General features: G+C 31.9%; 2 protein-coding genes across 3 annotated transcripts; one reads left to right on the forward strand and one right to left on the reverse strand.

Annotated features, from left to right (window-relative positions):
• The first annotated feature begins 3,192 nt into the window (after window positions 1-3,192).
• LOC108453047 (nonsense-mediated mRNA decay factor SMG7-like) lies at window positions 3,193-9,736 on the forward strand. Of its 2 annotated transcripts, none has more exons than XM_017750933.2 (8): window positions 3,193-3,498; window positions 4,534-4,638; window positions 4,716-5,321; window positions 5,454-5,576; window positions 6,173-6,405; window positions 6,487-8,429; window positions 8,543-8,682; window positions 8,999-9,736. In XM_017750933.2, exons 2-6 carry the CDS (start codon window positions 4,567-4,569, stop codon window positions 8,417-8,419), a joined length of 2,967 nt encoding a protein of 988 aa, XP_017606422.1. In that variant the 5' UTR covers window positions 3,193-3,498; window positions 4,534-4,566; the 3' UTR covers window positions 8,420-8,429; window positions 8,543-8,682; window positions 8,999-9,736. The 2 variants fall into 2 exon arrangements, with proteins under 2 accessions (XP_017606422.1, XP_017606423.1); XM_017750934.2 differs by having other exon boundaries at window positions 3,203-3,498; window positions 4,582-4,638.
• A 334-nt stretch (window positions 9,737-10,070) lies between these two features.
• LOC108451221 (uncharacterized) lies at window positions 10,071-11,806 on the reverse strand. Its single transcript, XM_017748938.2, has 3 exons — window positions 11,232-11,806; window positions 10,577-10,809; window positions 10,071-10,501 (listed from the first exon to the last, which is right to left on the reverse strand). The coding sequence occupies exons 1-3, from the start codon at window positions 11,700-11,702 to the stop codon at window positions 10,252-10,254; spliced, it is 954 nt and encodes a 317-aa protein (XP_017604427.2). The 5' UTR covers window positions 11,703-11,806; the 3' UTR covers window positions 10,071-10,251.
• Between the last annotated feature and the right edge of the window lie 6,228 nt (window positions 11,807-18,034).

The raw sequence follows: 18,034 nt of genomic DNA on the forward strand, positions 1-18,034 counted from the left end.
AAATTTAACCATTAAATATATTAATATAGATAATATTTTAAATTAATAAGATATAAATATTGAATCTATTTAAAATTTTACATGCATGACGAGAATAAACATATTGATAAATTCAATGTTGGATTGTTAAAATATTAACCTATAAAATGTTACGAAAATGTATAAAATCACTTAAATTTTGCATTAGTGTAAGTTGATTCGTTCCTTGTTATTGTTGTTGTTATTGTTAGGCTTAATTCATGAATTGGCTCTTGAAGTATACCTATTTTTTCACTCTGGTACCTAAACCTTTTTTGTCCGAATTTGGTATTTAAAGTATCTATCACTTCTATTTTGATATTTAGAGTATGCCTCCGTTATATTTTTTAGTCCATTTTTTGACACATGTTAAAAAAGTTTGATAACCAATCACAAAGTACCACGTGGCTGCTTTTTGATAACCGATCACAAAGCACCACGTGGCTGCTTTATATAAAAAGTAAAATATTTTCTTATATCAAATATATATATACATTAAAAATATGAAAAATGAAAATAAATATATAAAAATTCAAAATATATATATGAAAAATCTAGAAAAAATATATTAAGTATAAAGTTTTATAAAAATAAAATTTACAAAAAATACGATAATTGAAAAGAAATTTATTGAAATCAATAATATTATTAAAAATGTAAAAGATTATAAAACTTGCAAAAAATAGTTTTAAAAAATTTTAAAATAAAATTTTTTATAAAATTATAAAAAGGTATTAAATTTCAATTTTTTTGTTATTACTTGAAATTTAAATACCTTTTTAGTTTTATAACAATTTTAATTTTATATATAATTTTGACTTTTTAATTTTTAAAATTATATATTTTAGAATTTTATTAAAACTTAAACTTTTAAAACTTTTTATATATTATATATGATATTTTATATTTTTAATCTATATAATACATATAACATTAAAAAAATAAAAAGACACGTAGCCTATTCTAATAACGCCACTTGACACATCAACGCTAATCAACAATTGGCAACACAGGCAACAGAGTCAACAATGTTATTTAACATTTAACTATTAAATATTAAATATTATAGTCTTTTTATTTAAATTTAATATTTTATTTTAATTAAATCTAATTGCCATGTGGCATTTTTATTAGCGAAAAACAAGCTACATGACACTTTTCCATTGGCCAAAGTGGCCTAACAAATTTTTTTTAAGGGTAGTTACAAAATGGATAAAAATAGAAAAATTGATACTTTAAATGCTAAATTGAGACAAAAATTTAAATACCAAAGTAAAAAAAAGAAAGATATATTTTAAAGACTAAATCATGAATTAAAACCAAAGTAAAAAATTGATGATAATAATAATAATAATAATAATATAATTATTATTATTATTATTAAATTCATTCTTAGTATGGTAGAAAACAAAGCTTCTATAGATAAATAAAATCTTAAACTTTATAAAAGAGAAGACGAGCTTTCATTGCTTAAAAAATGTCTCCTCATATTGGTTTTACGGATACAAGAATTGAGTAGACGTGAATGACGAGTGGTAATTAAATAGATTTCGAGAGAAGCAAATTTTGCGCCACACATTCTGATGGAATTAATGAAAGAGTTTCGATTGATCCCAAATTTTCTATGTTGCTCCTGTTAAAGTTACCGACCAGATTTAATTAGATAGTCGATTATTGCTATCTAATTCTAATTGTGCCACTGTGAGTTTATAATTGATTCTCTCCAATTTCTTAATACCAAAAAAAAAAAAATCTCTTCATCGTTACGTGGGAGCAAGGAGAGATCTTATCATGTTTTCGTGATTTTCTCAATCATACAACACATTAGACTATCAAAGAAACTAAACCTTAACACAACGAGCAAAATAAATTCTCACAAACTCAAAGGAAAAAATTCGTAAGGACTTGGAGAATTCAAGTTGCGAGAAAGTCACAAAGTTTATGAGTGATAACCATGGCAAAGCTAGAGGGGATAGGCAGGGACCTGGCCTCAAAAACTGAAAAATTGTTCCTTCAATTCATTGAGTATTTGCAAAGTTTAAAGCTAATTTAATGTAAATTTGTATTTCGGTCTCCTCCTAAAATTTTAAATTTAATTATGTTCTCTCCATAAATAAAAATTTACAATTTAATCCCTTAAAATTTATAAAATTTTATATCAATATAATGTCGAAATTACAATTTTAACTCTTTAAAAGATTTATAATTAGTTTAAATTTTTTTACTTCACCCTTGATCGTATGACAGCAATCACGAACAATGTATAAATAAATTATTATTTCGTGGAAAATGATGGAAGGATGGCATCAACGTGACATGGACCTCCATCAAATAAAGTCTATAGATATGAATAAAATAGCTAGGGACACAAAATCTTTAGGATTATTATTGAGTGAAATCTCTAATGCTTTTGTAGAGATTTATGATTTATTGGAATTTTGGAAAATTTCGACCTCTTTTTTCATTTATTTTATCTAAAAGAGCTTATAATTTGGGATGTAAATATCACATTTGATAATTAGAAATAATTTTTATAAGAACGCATAAGCCCTTAAAATAATAAAATTTGATTTAATTATTTAAAAATTATAAAGATATAACTATTCGAATGATAAAATTATATTTTTACTATCATAAAATTAAAATTTAATTTCAACCTCTTTTAACAAAATTTTTGCATTTGATACTACATAAAAGCATGTATTTGATCTATTTTCTTATCTTACGAAAATATATAAAAAGTGATAAATTAACATTTAATTTCTAAATTTAGCAAATTTTTTAGTTTGATAGCAAAAATTTTGTTCATATTTGACTCAAAACTTGATTTTTTTTTAATTTGATCCTTAAACATGGATTTTGTAATGACGTGATATAATCTCATAGTGTCGCAGCATCTTACTTTAAGGAAATCCAAGTTCAAAGATCCAAATTGAGAAAAAACCTACCAAAATTTGAGACTAACACAGACACAAAAAGAACTACATGGACCAATATGAGAAATTTTATCAAGTTCAAGGACTAAACGTTATTTTATCCAAAAAAAGGAATATACGATTCGATATGATTCTCTATGTATTTCCATACCGAGCACTCTCTCACTCGACCTCATAGCGCGTCAAACGTGCTTCCTCTCTAGAATCATAAACGAAGCGGTTAATAAAAATAATAATTAAGAAAGAAAAAAGCCAATTAAAACGGTGCCGTTTGAAGGTCACCGCTCCGAGCCGTCAAGTATTGAGCAAGGAAAAAACAAACAAATAAAAAAAACATTGAAATTGTTGAAATTCTAACCTCATCCCCAATTTAGACCAAAATCAAAGAGATTATCTCTCTTTTCTTCTTCTTCTACGTCCTCTCTCTCTCTCTCTCTCTCTCTCTTTTAATTTTCCAACGACCAAACCCTAAATTAATCCCTCTGTTAATTCGTTTTCGCGATGGTTTAGTTCGAGGTTTTTCTTCAGATCCGATCCGCCTCAGGTGAGTTCCTTTTTTATTTTATTTTATTTTATTTTCTGATTTTTTTTCGGATTTTGCCTGGTGATTTTTCGGGATTAATTGATGTAATCATCTTCTTGTTTGAGGATCAGGTGCTGTTTATTTTCATCTCTTTTTTTCTTTTTTTGTTATGGAATTTTATTTTTTTGTGTGTCATTAATGTAATTTTGTCTGTATTTTGAGAAAAAAATGAAATACGATGGGAAGGGGAAAATTAATCTGAAACTGTAAATGTAATACAATCTAAAAGAACTTTTTTTTTTCTTAAATAAATTTTTAGAGAAAAAAAGGGGTAATTATACATTTGAAATTGATTTGAGACAATAGGGAGTTGATTTTCTTTATGTTTATCAGTATCCATGGGAATTTTATTATTTGAAAGACTATGCTTTTGAGGGTTTTTAATTATTTAATGTTTTTAAATTTTGGGAAATATTATTGTCCTTTGTTGATTTGTAGAATGTTTGGGCCGGCTGTTAATTATTTTAAGGAAACGAAACAATGTCTGGGTTTACTATCAATTTTTTAGTATATTAGGTTGAGGCTAATAGTACTAGTTTTAGGATGTTATTGCCATTTGGAAGTAGCTCCGGTATTATGCTAGGTTTTGCAATAAATTTTGAACAATTTTGACTGATCATGAAAGGATAAGTGAGACACATTCGTAAGTATTTAAACTTTTGTGTGTATTTGGACTGAATGAAGCTGCCATTTGAGGACTGAAGCACTTTGAAGTAAATTCAAGGAAGTCATTCTGGTTTAGAGATTTTAAATTGTACTTTTTATAGCATCGCTATGTTTTGTGAGAGTTCCCTCCAGATTCTTTGGTGATTTTCTAGATCTTGGTCATAGGTTTTGCAATAAGCCAAATGGTTTAATAAATGCTTTCAGTAGTTTGGAAGATTTGATTCTTTCCCACCTATCATTATAACTATGTTGTATTTGATTTGATTCGATTTGTTTTAGCCAATAATACGTGGCTTAGTCTGCATTGCTGGTTACGTGTGCATTGTGCAGATTTAATGCATTTTGACGAATTACTTTGGATGGATGATGATAGTGCAGATAGATAAAATGTCTGCTCCTTCATCTACGGAGCGCGCACAGCGTCTTTATGAGAAGGTATATCTTACATTCTCTAGAAATGAGGTTCCATTTTAGATCCTGGTCATGATGTTTACGTATGGCATCCTCTGCAGAATATCGAATTGGAAAAAAATCGAAGGAGATCTGCTCAGGCACGAGTGCCTTCAGATCCCAATGCCTGGCAGCAGATGCGTGAGAATTACGAGGCTATAATTCTTGAGGACCATGCTTTTTCCGAGCAGCACAATATTGAATATGCTTTGTGGCAGTTACATTATAAGCGGATTGAGGAACTAAGAGCTCATTATAGTGCTGCAGTATCCTCTGCAGGATCAAACACGTCTCAGGGTGTGAAAGTTCCTCCACGGCCTGATCGACTTACAAAAATAAGACTGCAGTTTAAGACTTTCCTTTCAGAGGCAACAGGATTTTATCATGATCTAATTTTGAAAATCAGAGCAAAGTATGGACTTCCATTTGGGTACTTTTCTGATGATTCAGAAAGCCAAATTGTTATGGACAAAGATGGGAAGAAATCTACTGACATAAAAAAAGGTTTGGTGTCTTGTCACCGTTGTTTGATATACTTGGGAGACCTAGCACGGTACAAAGGATTATATGGAGATGGAGACTCTAAATCACGCGAGTATGCAGCAGCTTCAAGTTACTACTTGCAAGCTGCATCGATTTTGTCATCAAGTGGGAATCCACATCATCAGGTTTTTCTTTATTTTCCTGTTAATAAATTACGCTTAACTTTTATGTCCCAGCGAGCTTTCTGCACCTGCCTTGAAGTTTTTATGTTCATCTATATTTTGATTCTTAATGTGGGCATTGATCTCCTTATTCAGCTAGCTATCTTGGCATCCTATTCTGGAGATGAGGTGGGAGCTGTTTATCGATATTTCCGAAGTTTGGCAGTGGATAATCCCTTTTCAACTGCAAGAGATAACTTGATTGTGGCATTTGAGAAGGTATAAATGCAAATTGTAGTTTATATTTTGGCATTTGGGTTTATACATTTACTTTCAGACAGCATTTGTCTTTACTATGGACTAGTGGATGTGTATTATAGATGATTGGTTAATGTACGTTTTTGCATCTGATTATGACATTAAGTTGCTGGCGTATTTGAACATTTTGATGTTTGTTTACCTTCTTAAGCATTACTTAGATGTCTTTGAAAATTTTAGATAGCTGCAAACCATTAACCTTGTCTAAGGTGATTTTCTGCAAAGGTACTCATCCGTGCTATATGCATGGATTAGTTTAAGTTACAATGTGAGATTATATCAACTGTTACCTAACGTTTTCATCTATGGAGTTTTGGGATGATATTTAACTGTGTCAAAGACATTTCTTTTTCTGACGTGGTAATCCAAGTTTGAGATTTGTTTACTTTTAATCTCATAAGATTTCTTCAATTGTTGTTAAGAGTGCAATAACTAATTGTATTTATATGTGACTGATTTGAAAATTGAGTTGTGAGCGGATTTATTATTTATATGCTAGTACTTGGATATGTATACAACTATAGAAATTGTATAAATATGTCTGTTTTTGTTTGCAGAATCGTCATAATTATTCTCAACTTCCTGGAGATGTTAAAGCTCCTTTGGTCAAGGAACCTGCTGTACGGTTATCTGGAAAAGATAGGGGGAAAGCAGAAGCAAAACTTGCATCTAAAGAGATCAACATGGAATCAAACGCTGCTAGAGAGAAAGTATCTGGTGTCCAGGGTGCTTTTAAATCCTTCTGCATTCGATTTGTGCGGCTTAATGGCATTCTTTTTACACGCACAAGGTATACTTTTTCAGAATTTATTCTCTATCATTGACCAAGTTTTCTGGGTTTTGTGTTCTGATTGAAGCTTCCTTTGTGCAGTCTTGAGACGTTTGCTGATGTTCTTTCTCTTGTTAGTCATGATTTATGTGAACTTCTCTCTTCTGGGCCAGAAGAGGAACTTAATTTTGGCACAGATGCTGCTGAGAATGCACTTCTCCTTGTTAGGATGGTTTCCATTCTTGTGTTTACAGTTTACAATCTGAAGAGGGAGAGTGATGGTCAAACATATGCTGAAATAGTGCAGCGCACTGCGCTACTTCAAAATGCATTCGTTGCAGTTTTTGAGTTGATGCGACATGTAGTAGAGAGATGTTCACAGCTCCGGGATGTTTCTTCAAGCTACACATTACCTGCTATTCTTGTTTTTTTAGAGTGGCTAGCGTGCTGCCCAGATGTTGCAGTAGCTGGCAGTGATGTGGATGAGAAACAGTCAATGATTAGATCACTTTTCTGGAAACATTGCATATCATTTCTGAATAAGATCTTGTCAATTAGGACAATGGGCATTGGTGATGATGAAGATGAGACCTGCTTTTTCAATATGAGTAGGTACGAAGGAGAAACTGAAAACTGTCTTGCATTGTCGGAGGACTTTGAGTTGAGAGGGTTCTTGCCACTTGTTCCAGCACACACTATTTTGGACTTCTCAAGAAAGCGCTCCTTTATAAGTGAAGGTGATAAGGAAAAGAAAGCCCGTGTCAAGAGGATCTTAGCAGCTGGGAAGGCTCTAGCTAATGTCATTAGGGTTGATCAGAAAAATGTTTGTTTTGATTCAAAAGCAAAGAAATTTCTTATTGGTGCTGAGCCCTCTGAAGATGTCACATTCAGCTCTTCTACCTCACTGGCAACAAATGGTGTGGGGCATGAAACCCCTTCTGAGAAGTCAGTTAATATTGGAAATGTGCAGCCAATCCTGCAACCTAGAATGGTTGAGGAAGAGGATGATGATGATGAAGTGATTGTTTTCCAGCCAGCTATGAGCGAGAAGAGAACTGAAGTGGTTGGTCCAAACTGGCCCCCCTCTGAGGCTTTGAAGCATGATCGAAGTAGCGCTCCAGGTGATGTCAAATTTTATGGCAGTACCATGTCTGGTCCTCCTGCTAGTCTTCATCAGCATAATACATTTGATGTTAGTTCTCCACTGCCTGTATCTGTTGGTAGCATTGCCCCTAAGCTTCAGCAACCTGTTCGTATGCAATCGTCTGGTTGGTCAGTGGAAGAAGCTACTTCTCTGGCTAATAGCTTAAAAGGTTTGACGATGCTGGAGAATGGGCATTTAACAAAACTCGGGTTGCAAGATAATGCAAGCCTGTCTCATCCTACAGCTCGTTCAGTTGGTTTCCAAAAACTACCCATTAGTGCCAGTGCTGGTGATATGTACTACAGTCAGATGAAAGTGCCAGATACTGTGTTGCCATCCAGAATTGATGCTATTGTATCATCTGGAGTTACTCCTGATGCTTTGGCTGCTAAAACTTCCTCCGCTTTGCAAGTTGGGATGCGGAAGAATCCAGTTAGCCGCCCGGTTAGGCATCTTGGTCCTCCACCTGGTTTTAGCCATGTTCCTTCAAAGCCACAGAGTGAATCCGTTTCTGCTTCACACTTGGAAAACCCCCTGATGGATGATTATAGTTGGTTGGATGGGTATCAGTTGACACCATCATTGAAAAGCTCTGGGCTTGATAGTTCCCTCAATCATGCATCTCATGTAGATCCCAGTTATGTCAATAACAGCAGCAATGGTTTGAATGGAATGGTAAGTTTCCCTTTCCCTGGGAAACTGGGTCCAACAGCGCAGTTTCAAATGGAAAAGCAGAAAGGCTGGCAGGATTACCATACTCTTGAGCATCTGAAAAATCGACATGAACTGAAGTTGCAGCAACAGCAATTGATGAATGGAAACCAGCAGTTCACTGCACAGCCTGAGCAGCATCAAGGACAATCAGTCTGGACAGGTCGTTATTTTGTGTGAGATCAATCTGGTAACTTCACTTTTCTACTCATTTTCTGCCTCTTGATTTTATAGTTGATCTTGTTTGTTGCTAAATTTCTTTGCGTAAATCTTGTTCCATCTAAACTTGTTTTTTCCTTGAAGTTCTTGAGTTGAGAATGATTCGTGTTGCACTGCATCCGTTTGCTGCCAAATTCAACTCCATCTTTGAAGCGTTGTCAGTATTGAGTTTTTGTTGGAGCATGGGTGGCCTTGGCTTCTAGTGGGCACTTGCCGCTAAACAAGTGAGTATGCACCTGATTATTTTTCTCTGATCATTTACTGATCACTCTCCTCTCTTTTTTGTGTTTCTTCGTATGCTCTTAGCAATTTTTCTTTGATAGTTTCCCATTTACTCCCTCCTCTGTTTGCAACAATAATGAAACTTGTTTGTCCGTATGCACTTGGTTAGAGTAATGCTTGTAGCCATTCTATATTTAGTGCCGAAAAATAATCGTGTCTGTGTAGAATGTCTGATTGAGTTGGCTTGAATTTGGTGCACGCATACATGTTTTCCTGTTCATCTCAATAGAAGTGGTTCTTACTGTTTGATTTTTGCAGATTTCGAGGAAAATTGGGGAAAACCATATTTAAGACGCGAAACTTGTAAGGAGTAAAATGCCTTAATTGGTTACTTGGGATGGAGATAAAAACGTGTTAATAAGATCATCTATCGGGTTTGGGGCTATGTCTTGAAGTGTTGGTTGGAAAAAAAACTTGGTTTACTATCCTAATTATCTATCCAATGCTCATTTGCCTAAGTTGCTGTTAAAAGTCAGCAGCCGGCAGCTGAGACTAAAGTATATGATGTGTGCTCGACCCAGTTACTCTGTGGATGAGCTTCAGAGGTGTCGTTGACATGTTTATACAGGTATGTTGTGCATACAGTCGTTGGATATTGTTGGGATTTGGGATTATTGGTGGTGCTTTTGAGTAGCAGAATGTGTGGTTTATGTATGTTTGCTATATATACATACATAATATATTTATGGTTGAAAGACTTGTTTTTAGGTTCATCATATTCATAATGCTTGTTATTAAGCATTTGTTACTAGTTTGATATGACTTACGGTGGAACACATAAACACTAGTTTGTCTTTTTTTTTTTTTTGGTTTGAAGTTAGGGTTTCACTCAAAACTTTCAGTGTAACGAAATAAATCTATGGAGAATTTGTGCAGGTCATTGCATATGCAGATTTTCTTTTATATATACATACACATTTAGCCATGCTTCTATTGACATTCAGGCTTAAGGGCCCAACAATGAAAATATTATTTTTTGTGTTTATTTGATAAAAACATCCTTGTAATAATATAATGGTTAAAATGTGCCATATGTTCCTGTACTAGTATAATCCCCAACTCTTTTTGCTTTTCATATCTCAAAATTTAAGTCAAATTGTTTACACTATTAAATAAAGTTCATTATAACATTTATGGAGTATTTTTTATTATTTTAAATTGTCATATCAATAAATTTTGTTTTAAGGAAGTATGTTTACAATTGAACTTCTAAATTTAATTTTGTGAAGAATATAAGGATTTATGACATTTTAATTGAATTGAATTGATATTTGATTGGTTCATGAGATATTTTTATTTATCTCATTTTATTGTAATAGAGAGAGATCAATTGTATACTTGTTCACTTGGATCATAGCCAAGGGTTTTTTATTACACACGAGGCACTTTTTTATTACACAAGAGGCACTCCGCGAATCACTTGGATCATAGCCAAGTTTTCTTTTATTACACAAAAAGGCTTGAAACACTGCGAAGGGCCTTCTTTTTTTGTTTTTTTTTTTTTGGGGGGTTCAATGAAACCGGCTAAAAAAGTCAAAAATGTATTGGTTGACCTCGTCTGGTTTCTCCATGCTGATGAAATGGTCAACACCTTCCAGCACCACCACTTCCTTCAAAGATGGCACATCTTCCTGGAACCCACCGTTGTGAATGTAATCCTTCATACCAGGCATATGGTAAACCAGATCCTTATCCCCCATCATGAACTTGGCTGGTGTTGTGATCTTACAACCCACCCATGGTTTCAATAGTTCCCAGTTTCTGTCATCAAAATCCGACATCCAAAAACATCAACACTGCCTACGAGCCAATATACACATATACACACACACATACCTGTCAAAATTTCTGTAGAAGTTGAGTGGACCAGTGAAGCCAGTTTTCTGGAATTTGGTGACATAGTAATTGGCTTCTTCCTCAGATAACCAACTAGGCAATGTAATTGGTTCATCCAATGGACGTTTAAATAGTTTCCCTTTTGGTAACAGCACTGGAAAATCAGTAAGAAATTCCTTCTCAACTCTATCCATACCAACCCATGCAAATTCACCTTCTATTTCTCCATATTCCTGTAATTCACACACGTCAATTAGTTCTCAGTTGTAATACGAAAACCGTCCTAAACTCAGGATTTAAATCATGGTCGGGGATGTGGGCATCATGGTTGGACAAGATAAATATCGATTTCATAGGGAAAAAAAAAGTCTATGCTATTAGTTTTTGTGGTGATTTAATGCTTGCAGGTCAATTTTATCAATTTGAGGTTTTGTATTTTTTAAATTTTAAAATTTAAACGTTGACTTAAAGTTTTTCAGTATGATTTATAAGGTCAAATTATTCTATTATTCTTGTACTTTTTGAATTTTAAAATTTAAATGTGATTAAAATAATAAATCGTAATCTTTTTACGAGTATTATATAAGAGTAAAAAATTTACATAATTTATTTAATTAAACCGATGAGATCAATTGAATCTGAGTTTATGATTTACCTGAAATCTAGACATGTAATGATCACTGCCATAATAAGCTCTCCAAAGTTCAATAGGCTTGATATTCCGATCAAACCTCAAAAACGGCACACTCAAATTCACCAATGCTTTCACTTTATCAGGCCTAAACAGACACAAAAACCATGCTAGTATGGCTCCCCAGTCATGCCCTACCACGAACACCTTCCCTTCTCGCGGATCCAGCACGTCTATCAACTCCACTAGATCGCCGACCATGTGGAAACAAGTGTAACTGTCGACTGACTCGGGAATATCCGAGTCGCCGTAGCCTCTCAAATCGGGAGCAACGGTTCGGAAACCCATGTTAGATAAAGCGAGGATTTGGTGACGCCATGAGTACCAGAGCTCAGGGAAGCCATGGAGGAAAAGGATGACTGGACCTTCACCTTTTTCAGCTATGTGAATGTTTATGCCATTCACCTCAACCATTCGGTGCTGTACCCCTTCCATTATTTTTTTGCTTAATTCTCGTAAATACCTTGATTTTTCTGGTTTTCTGCATCTTCTTTTTCATGTGCCTTTTTATAGTGCTGATGGATGAGAAGAAAATATTATAATCAATAATAATGAAGATGAAAGGAATCAACGATTAACAAAATAAAATAAAATATTATTACTATTATTGCACCAATTAATTTAAAAATACCCTCATGAATAGGGTTAAGTTGAATCGTATTAAAAATTTCGATTTATTCAACTACATAAATAAAATTAACGGATAAACATTTACCAAAACAAGTTTTACCTTTTTTATTAGAATTTTTAGATAATTTAAATTGTATAATTTATATTTGAGTTAAATCGAAAAAATTTAATTTTTTTATTTGAGTTGAAATAACTCGAACTATTTAATTTAAAATTTAAAATTTAAATTTTTTATCAAAATTTTCAAATTGAAACTCTGTTAAATAAAGACCTAAACAATAAAATAAATTATCATTATGCACAATTTGTTTTTCTGGTTTTTTAGTAAATGGATTAAACGAAAAGTTGACTTTCAATTTTATTTATTTATTATTTTTAATAATATAGAACTCGTCTAATTTTTAAAATCAAAATCACATGTGGCATAATAATTCATTAATGGAAATAGTTAAACACTTTCGTCGATTGTATTTTTTAATTTTTAATAAAATAGGGATTAAAATAATCTATTTATTTTAAAATGGACCAAGTTGATCTTAACTCTATACTACAAGGACTTATATGGATTAATCCCAAAATTATTTGCTAGTGAAAATGACTTCTTTTTTGGTTTTTTCTTCTTTTTTTTTTAAAAAAAACCTGAGAACAGTTTTAATTTTTTAATCGCTCAAGTCGTATGATTTTTAGGTGTGCCTAATTTTATAAAATTCAAAATTTTATTCTATTAATAAATATATTTTATTTTAATTTAATATATATTTTTAAATATTAAAATAAAATCACAGAACCTTAATTTAGCTAGTATCGTTGCTATTACAACAATTAAGAAAACGTAAGTTCAAACGCAGTTAAATATGTTTTTCCTTCAATTAAGCTTGACCCGATTTTAAATGATTAACTCAAACCCATTTTACCCGCTCCTTTTTAAGTTATTTAAAAGATATTTATATTATTTCTAAGTTAATATTTCATAATTTTGTTTTTAGTTATTAAAATCTTATATGTAGGCATCTTAACATTTTTTTAATATTTACATTATAATATTTTATAACCTGAGTTATAGGATATCACATTCGTTGTCGGAATAAATATATTCAATCAGATAACAGATAATCATTTATACATGCAATTTAATATCAAACATATTCAAATCATGTTAAACAATCGATTTCGAGTTTTAATCGTATTGGAAAAAAATTCAGTTTGAAAACGATTTTCTTACACAACGAAAATTATAATTTTGAAAATTGACCCGGTTTGTGATATTTATAGCAATAAAACCTAAACCGAATTCACACCAGTGTTTTCGGATAGATGGATCCTTGTTGCTCCCAACTTTCAACCAAACGGCTTTTTCCGCTACTCTTGTACCACAAATTGTTTCGAGTGTGGGCTCGAACAATTCGAATCAAAGCATAAAATTAGAAATAGTTTTCTTTGTTTAAATTCGAAAATGAAAAATATCTTCTCATGTAGAAACCGACAGAAGTTGTTATTCTGAAAATATATATTTAATAGTTGATAATAAGTTCTCTCTATTTTCGGGCAAAGTTACAATATCTTAAAGTTCTGTAAATAGCCCTACTGGTACCATCTATTTATAGGTAAAGGAAATAGAACCCTTATTGAATTGTAGAAGTTTATTTCAGTTAGAAAAACGAACTCCTAGCCTATCTAGGAGTATAGGGGGCGACAACCTTAGTTAATAATACTAAGGTTTGTCGTCCCCCTCATTAACATTAAGGGCTTTTAAGCATCTCCCATACCGGGTCCAATTACAAGTATTTCTTAAGCTTTTAACCCAATACTTTATAATTTGGTCCAACCCGATTTTTTTTTTTCTATTTCCAAAAATAATCATCTTAATATTTTTTCAATTAAATAATCTTCTTAACCCAATTATTATTCCGTTAAAATCATGACGACTTTCTCGTAAAAGAATCTATGAGAAAATATATTTAATATTTCTACATTCAATGGTTCATTATGATCAAATAATTTATTTCCATTTTCGAACTTCATTTAATTCAAAAAATATAAATTCAATTTCAAGTGTGACAGGTTAGTTGTAGTTTTTATAAGTGTTACAATGGAACACATCCAGTATTTCAATGATGAAACCCAAGAGAATTTGGGTGATAACATGATTAATAAGGAGAAAGTATGCAACAAAAAGTCTAGCTCGCTACTTGCTAAATATTATAGTACAACAATTCATATTGAATTGGTAATTACACTACTTAACTAACACTAAAAAGGACTAAATTGAAAAGTAATTAAAATCACACAACTAACAATTTAATAAACAAAAGAGGTTGGTTGACTTCCATGTTGATTAATTTTTGGATTAAGGATCTAAATGGCTCAAAATTTTAATTGGTTTAATTTTACCTTTCAGTCACTATTTTACCAAATTAGACTATTTAGTCTGATTTATCTCTATCTCACCCAACTCAATCGAGACAACCAAATTGGTTCTTGATAGGCTCTCCTCTCGGTCTCACCTACCTAAATATTAACCTAGATTCGTCAACTCTAAGTTTTTAAGTTTATTTGATTTAGTCTAATTTTTAATATTTAGTCCCTACATAAAAAAAAAAAAACTAACAAGCAACATTTCCATCAACCAACCACCATAGATTTAATTACCACTCATCATCATCATCATCATGCAAACAACATCAAACACATGCTCAAATGGTTCATTAAAGGAAACACAAAAGCAAGGTTAGAGGAATCTTAAGAGTTTTTAATAGATGTTTTGAAGAGGATGATATTAGCAACAATGGAGGTAAAAACACAGTTAAAGTTAAGATTTTTATATTGAACGATTTGAAGAGAAATCAAAAAACAAAGTAAAACTTGAATACTTAATTGCAAAGAAAAGAAAAGTTACTGTAAAAACTAACAAAACTAACAACTAAACCAACTAAGCCAAAAAAAAGTAAATAAACTAAACCTAAAAATGAAGAATAAGCTAACAACTAACTAAAAAGATGGAATAAAAGTTGGCTTATTTAAGTTTATAGCCAAAAGGTTTTTTACACAGATAAGAATTCAACATTAACAATAACAAAATTATCTTTAAAATGTGTGTTGACTTAGGTTGGTGTTGGACAAAAGACTACCCTTGTAATATTTTTCACCCCGTTAGGCAGTGGTCACAACACCCTCGACAATGGCACACTTGTTGTAACGTCCCCCTACCCGAGACCGTTGCCGGAGTCAAGCAGGAGACATTACAAAACTTATCTTAGCACTTAAACAGTTTTCGTAGTAAACTATCCATCTGCGTCACGGTCGCTAAAAAAATCATATCTCGAGTGACGAAACTCGAAATCCAATTCCGTAAATTTTCCCTAAAACTAGACTCATATATCTACTTACTAATTTTTTTCTAGAATTTTTGGTCAGGCCAATTAGTACAGTTTATTAGAAGAAGTCTCCCCTGTTTCAGGGTTCGGCTACTCTGACCCCTGTGCACTACGAATCAAATTTCTTCCTGTACAGAAATCCAATGACTATGCCATTTGTTTCAATTAAAAATAGACTCAATAAGGAATCCATACAAATAAATTTTGAGTCCTAATTCTTAATACACAATTTATGGTGAATTTCTAAATTCAGAATAGAGAATCCAGAAATTGTTCTAACCCTGTTTCACCAAAACGTAAATATCTCATAAAATACAACTCTTTTACCTATTTTGTTTCTTCCATATAAAATAGATTCATTAAGCTTCAATTAAAAATTTTATTCATTATCTTATACTATTTTTGGTATATTTTCAAAGTTGGACTACCGCTATTGTCCAAATCTGTTTTAGTAAAAAAATGTTGATAACTAAGTTTATAACATCTTCATTTCTTCTCTCTACAACATTTACCAACAATTCCTCTTATTACTCTTCACTAACATATCAAAACATACCATATTTAAGGTTTTGGTCACATTTACAAAACATACCAAAATATCACTTAACAACTTAGATACTTTCAAAATGACCAAAAGACATCCTAGGTACAATGTCATTTTCCAAAAAGATAGAAACTTCACCAATTTGAGTTCGGGATCGGCTTGTATCTTTGAGTCCTTATACTTTCGTACCAAGCTGCATGACGAAAACAAACCGTCTGTTGAGAATACTCTCGGTGGTATTTCTATAAACAATAGCTTAATCAACTTTAAAACATGGTAATTCAAACACATTATTGCTATTATTCAATATCAATCAGTACTTTAATAAACTTTACTTTATTTACCCTTATTAACATAACTTTCGGACAGACGGATACACGGATCCAACCCACACTCGGGATAAGCACATAGTGCTTCATCGAACAAATCCGAACTTTAACATTATAGTACACAAAGTACTTCATCGGAACAAATCCGAACTTTAACGATGAGTCGACACATAGTGTCTCATCGACTCAATGTCGGAATATCCCAATACTTCCAATTCCTATGACATGTCAACTATATCCGACTAGCCCGACACTGCTAATAGGGTATTCAAAATCACATTCATTTCAATATGGTAAAAATACTTACCTCATTCACATTTTCATACAATATAAATATCAAATATAGCAATAACGATTAAGCTCGGTTTATAGAAATACAAACCACTATTTATCGAATTTAATCGATATCTTCGTTCACTTTCTCTTTTCCTTCTTTGATGACGTATCCGATTGCTACGTTTGCTACTAACAATCATACAATTAAAATCATCAATATACTAATTCATAAAACACATTTTCACTTTCTATCAAACTTTTACAAAATTCCAATTTCGTCCTTTTTCCATTACTAATCTTTTTTCTTTAACTTAAGCTTCATATTCTCTTTTAATCAACCCATTAACAATTTCTAACTCATAAAATTCATTATAAAACATATATTTTGAGCTCTATTCAACTTAATCCCTATTTAAACTTAACTTAGAATTCTTTTAATAAATCACTTAATTTTCACTTCTAACTTCAATTTCTATCAATTTAACCCATAAAACCTCAATTTATTCAACTAAATCAATATCTAAAAATTTTCTATTTTTCTTCATTTTAACCTCATACATGTAGAACTTTGAATTAGGCATCCATAAACATAAAAATCATAAGAAAATGAGCTAAAACAACTTACCAATTAAACTTTAGGGCCTTAATCCTCAAATTTTCCTTTTCTATTTCTTTCTTTCTTTCCTTCTTTCCTTCTTTCCTTCTCACGTTTGCTCTCTGTAACTTTTCTATCTTTCTTTCTTTCTCTTTTTTTTTTAACTTACTCATAAATTTATATTCAATATAATAATATTAATAATATAATATTATTCTAATAAAATAACTTAATCTATAAGAAAAACTACTTTAACACATTTAATATCTTTACCAACTATTACACATGTTATTCAATATTAACACACACATGTCACTTAGGGTCTAATTGCTAGATTAGTCCCTTTATTAATCTTTAATCTATAATTAAACTTTTATACCATATGCAATTTAGTCCTTTAAACTAAATTCAAGCTACTTCACTTAATTAAACACTAAATAACCATTCAACTATAATTCATAAATATTTCTAATAAATATTCATGAATTAATTTCACGGAAACAGTACTCAAGACTCAATTTCCGATACCGTAACTTTCGGTTCATTACACTTGTAGCTCTGAAAATTCTCGATGTCGCTACATCCACTGACCGATGTCGTGACATCCTTGGTGGTGACCCCGATTTCATCATTTCACACCCTCAATGACGTGACTTTCTCAACAGTCGGCTCTATGTTGATTTCTTATTGAAGTCTTGCTCCCTTGAGACAAATGAGCTCGATGTCGCAACATCCTAGCATCAATGCTGCGACATCTATGTCAAATGTTATTTTCCTCAAGGTTGGGCCATTTTCATCCCCTTAGACCAACTCAAACTTATCGTTAGGTTTAATTTTGCCAATTTGGGTGTCAAAATGAGTAAAACTAAGCAAAATTAATCATTCATGGTAAAAAATAAAGACCAACAAAAATATGGAAAAGACTCGTAAATTGCCTAAGAATAAGCTCCATGAATGTTTTAGAGAGTCGAATTTGACATATCAAATTACGACAGATCAATCTCTTCACCCCACTTAAA

Source organism: Gossypium arboreum, chromosome 13 (assembly GCF_025698485.1).
Source record: "Gossypium arboreum isolate Shixiya-1 chromosome 13, ASM2569848v2, whole genome shotgun sequence".
Classification (NCBI taxonomy): domain Eukaryota; kingdom Viridiplantae; phylum Streptophyta; class Magnoliopsida; order Malvales; family Malvaceae; genus Gossypium; species Gossypium arboreum.

Excerpts from the sequence above, each read along its gene's own strand:
- LOC108451221 (XM_017748938.2), bottom strand. The coding sequence starts at position 11,702 with ATGGAAGGGGTACAGCACCGAATGGTTGAGGTGAATGGCATAAACATT. Across the intron at positions 10,810-11,231 it reads ATTACATGTCTAGATTTCAG|GAATATGGAGAAATAGAAGG; the intron begins GTAAATCATAAA and ends TGTGAATTACAG. Across the intron at positions 10,502-10,576 it reads TTCTACAGAAATTTTGACAG|AAACTGGGAACTATTGAAAC; the intron begins GTATGTGTGTGT and ends TTTTGATGACAG.
- LOC108453047 (XM_017750933.2), top strand. The coding sequence starts at position 4,567 with ATGATGATAGTGCAGATAGATAAAATGTCTGCTCCTTCATCTACGGAG. Across the intron at positions 4,639-4,715 it reads CACAGCGTCTTTATGAGAAG|AATATCGAATTGGAAAAAAA; the intron begins GTATATCTTACA and ends CATCCTCTGCAG. Across the intron at positions 5,577-6,172 it reads TGATTGTGGCATTTGAGAAG|AATCGTCATAATTATTCTCA; the intron begins GTATAAATGCAA and ends TTTTGTTTGCAG.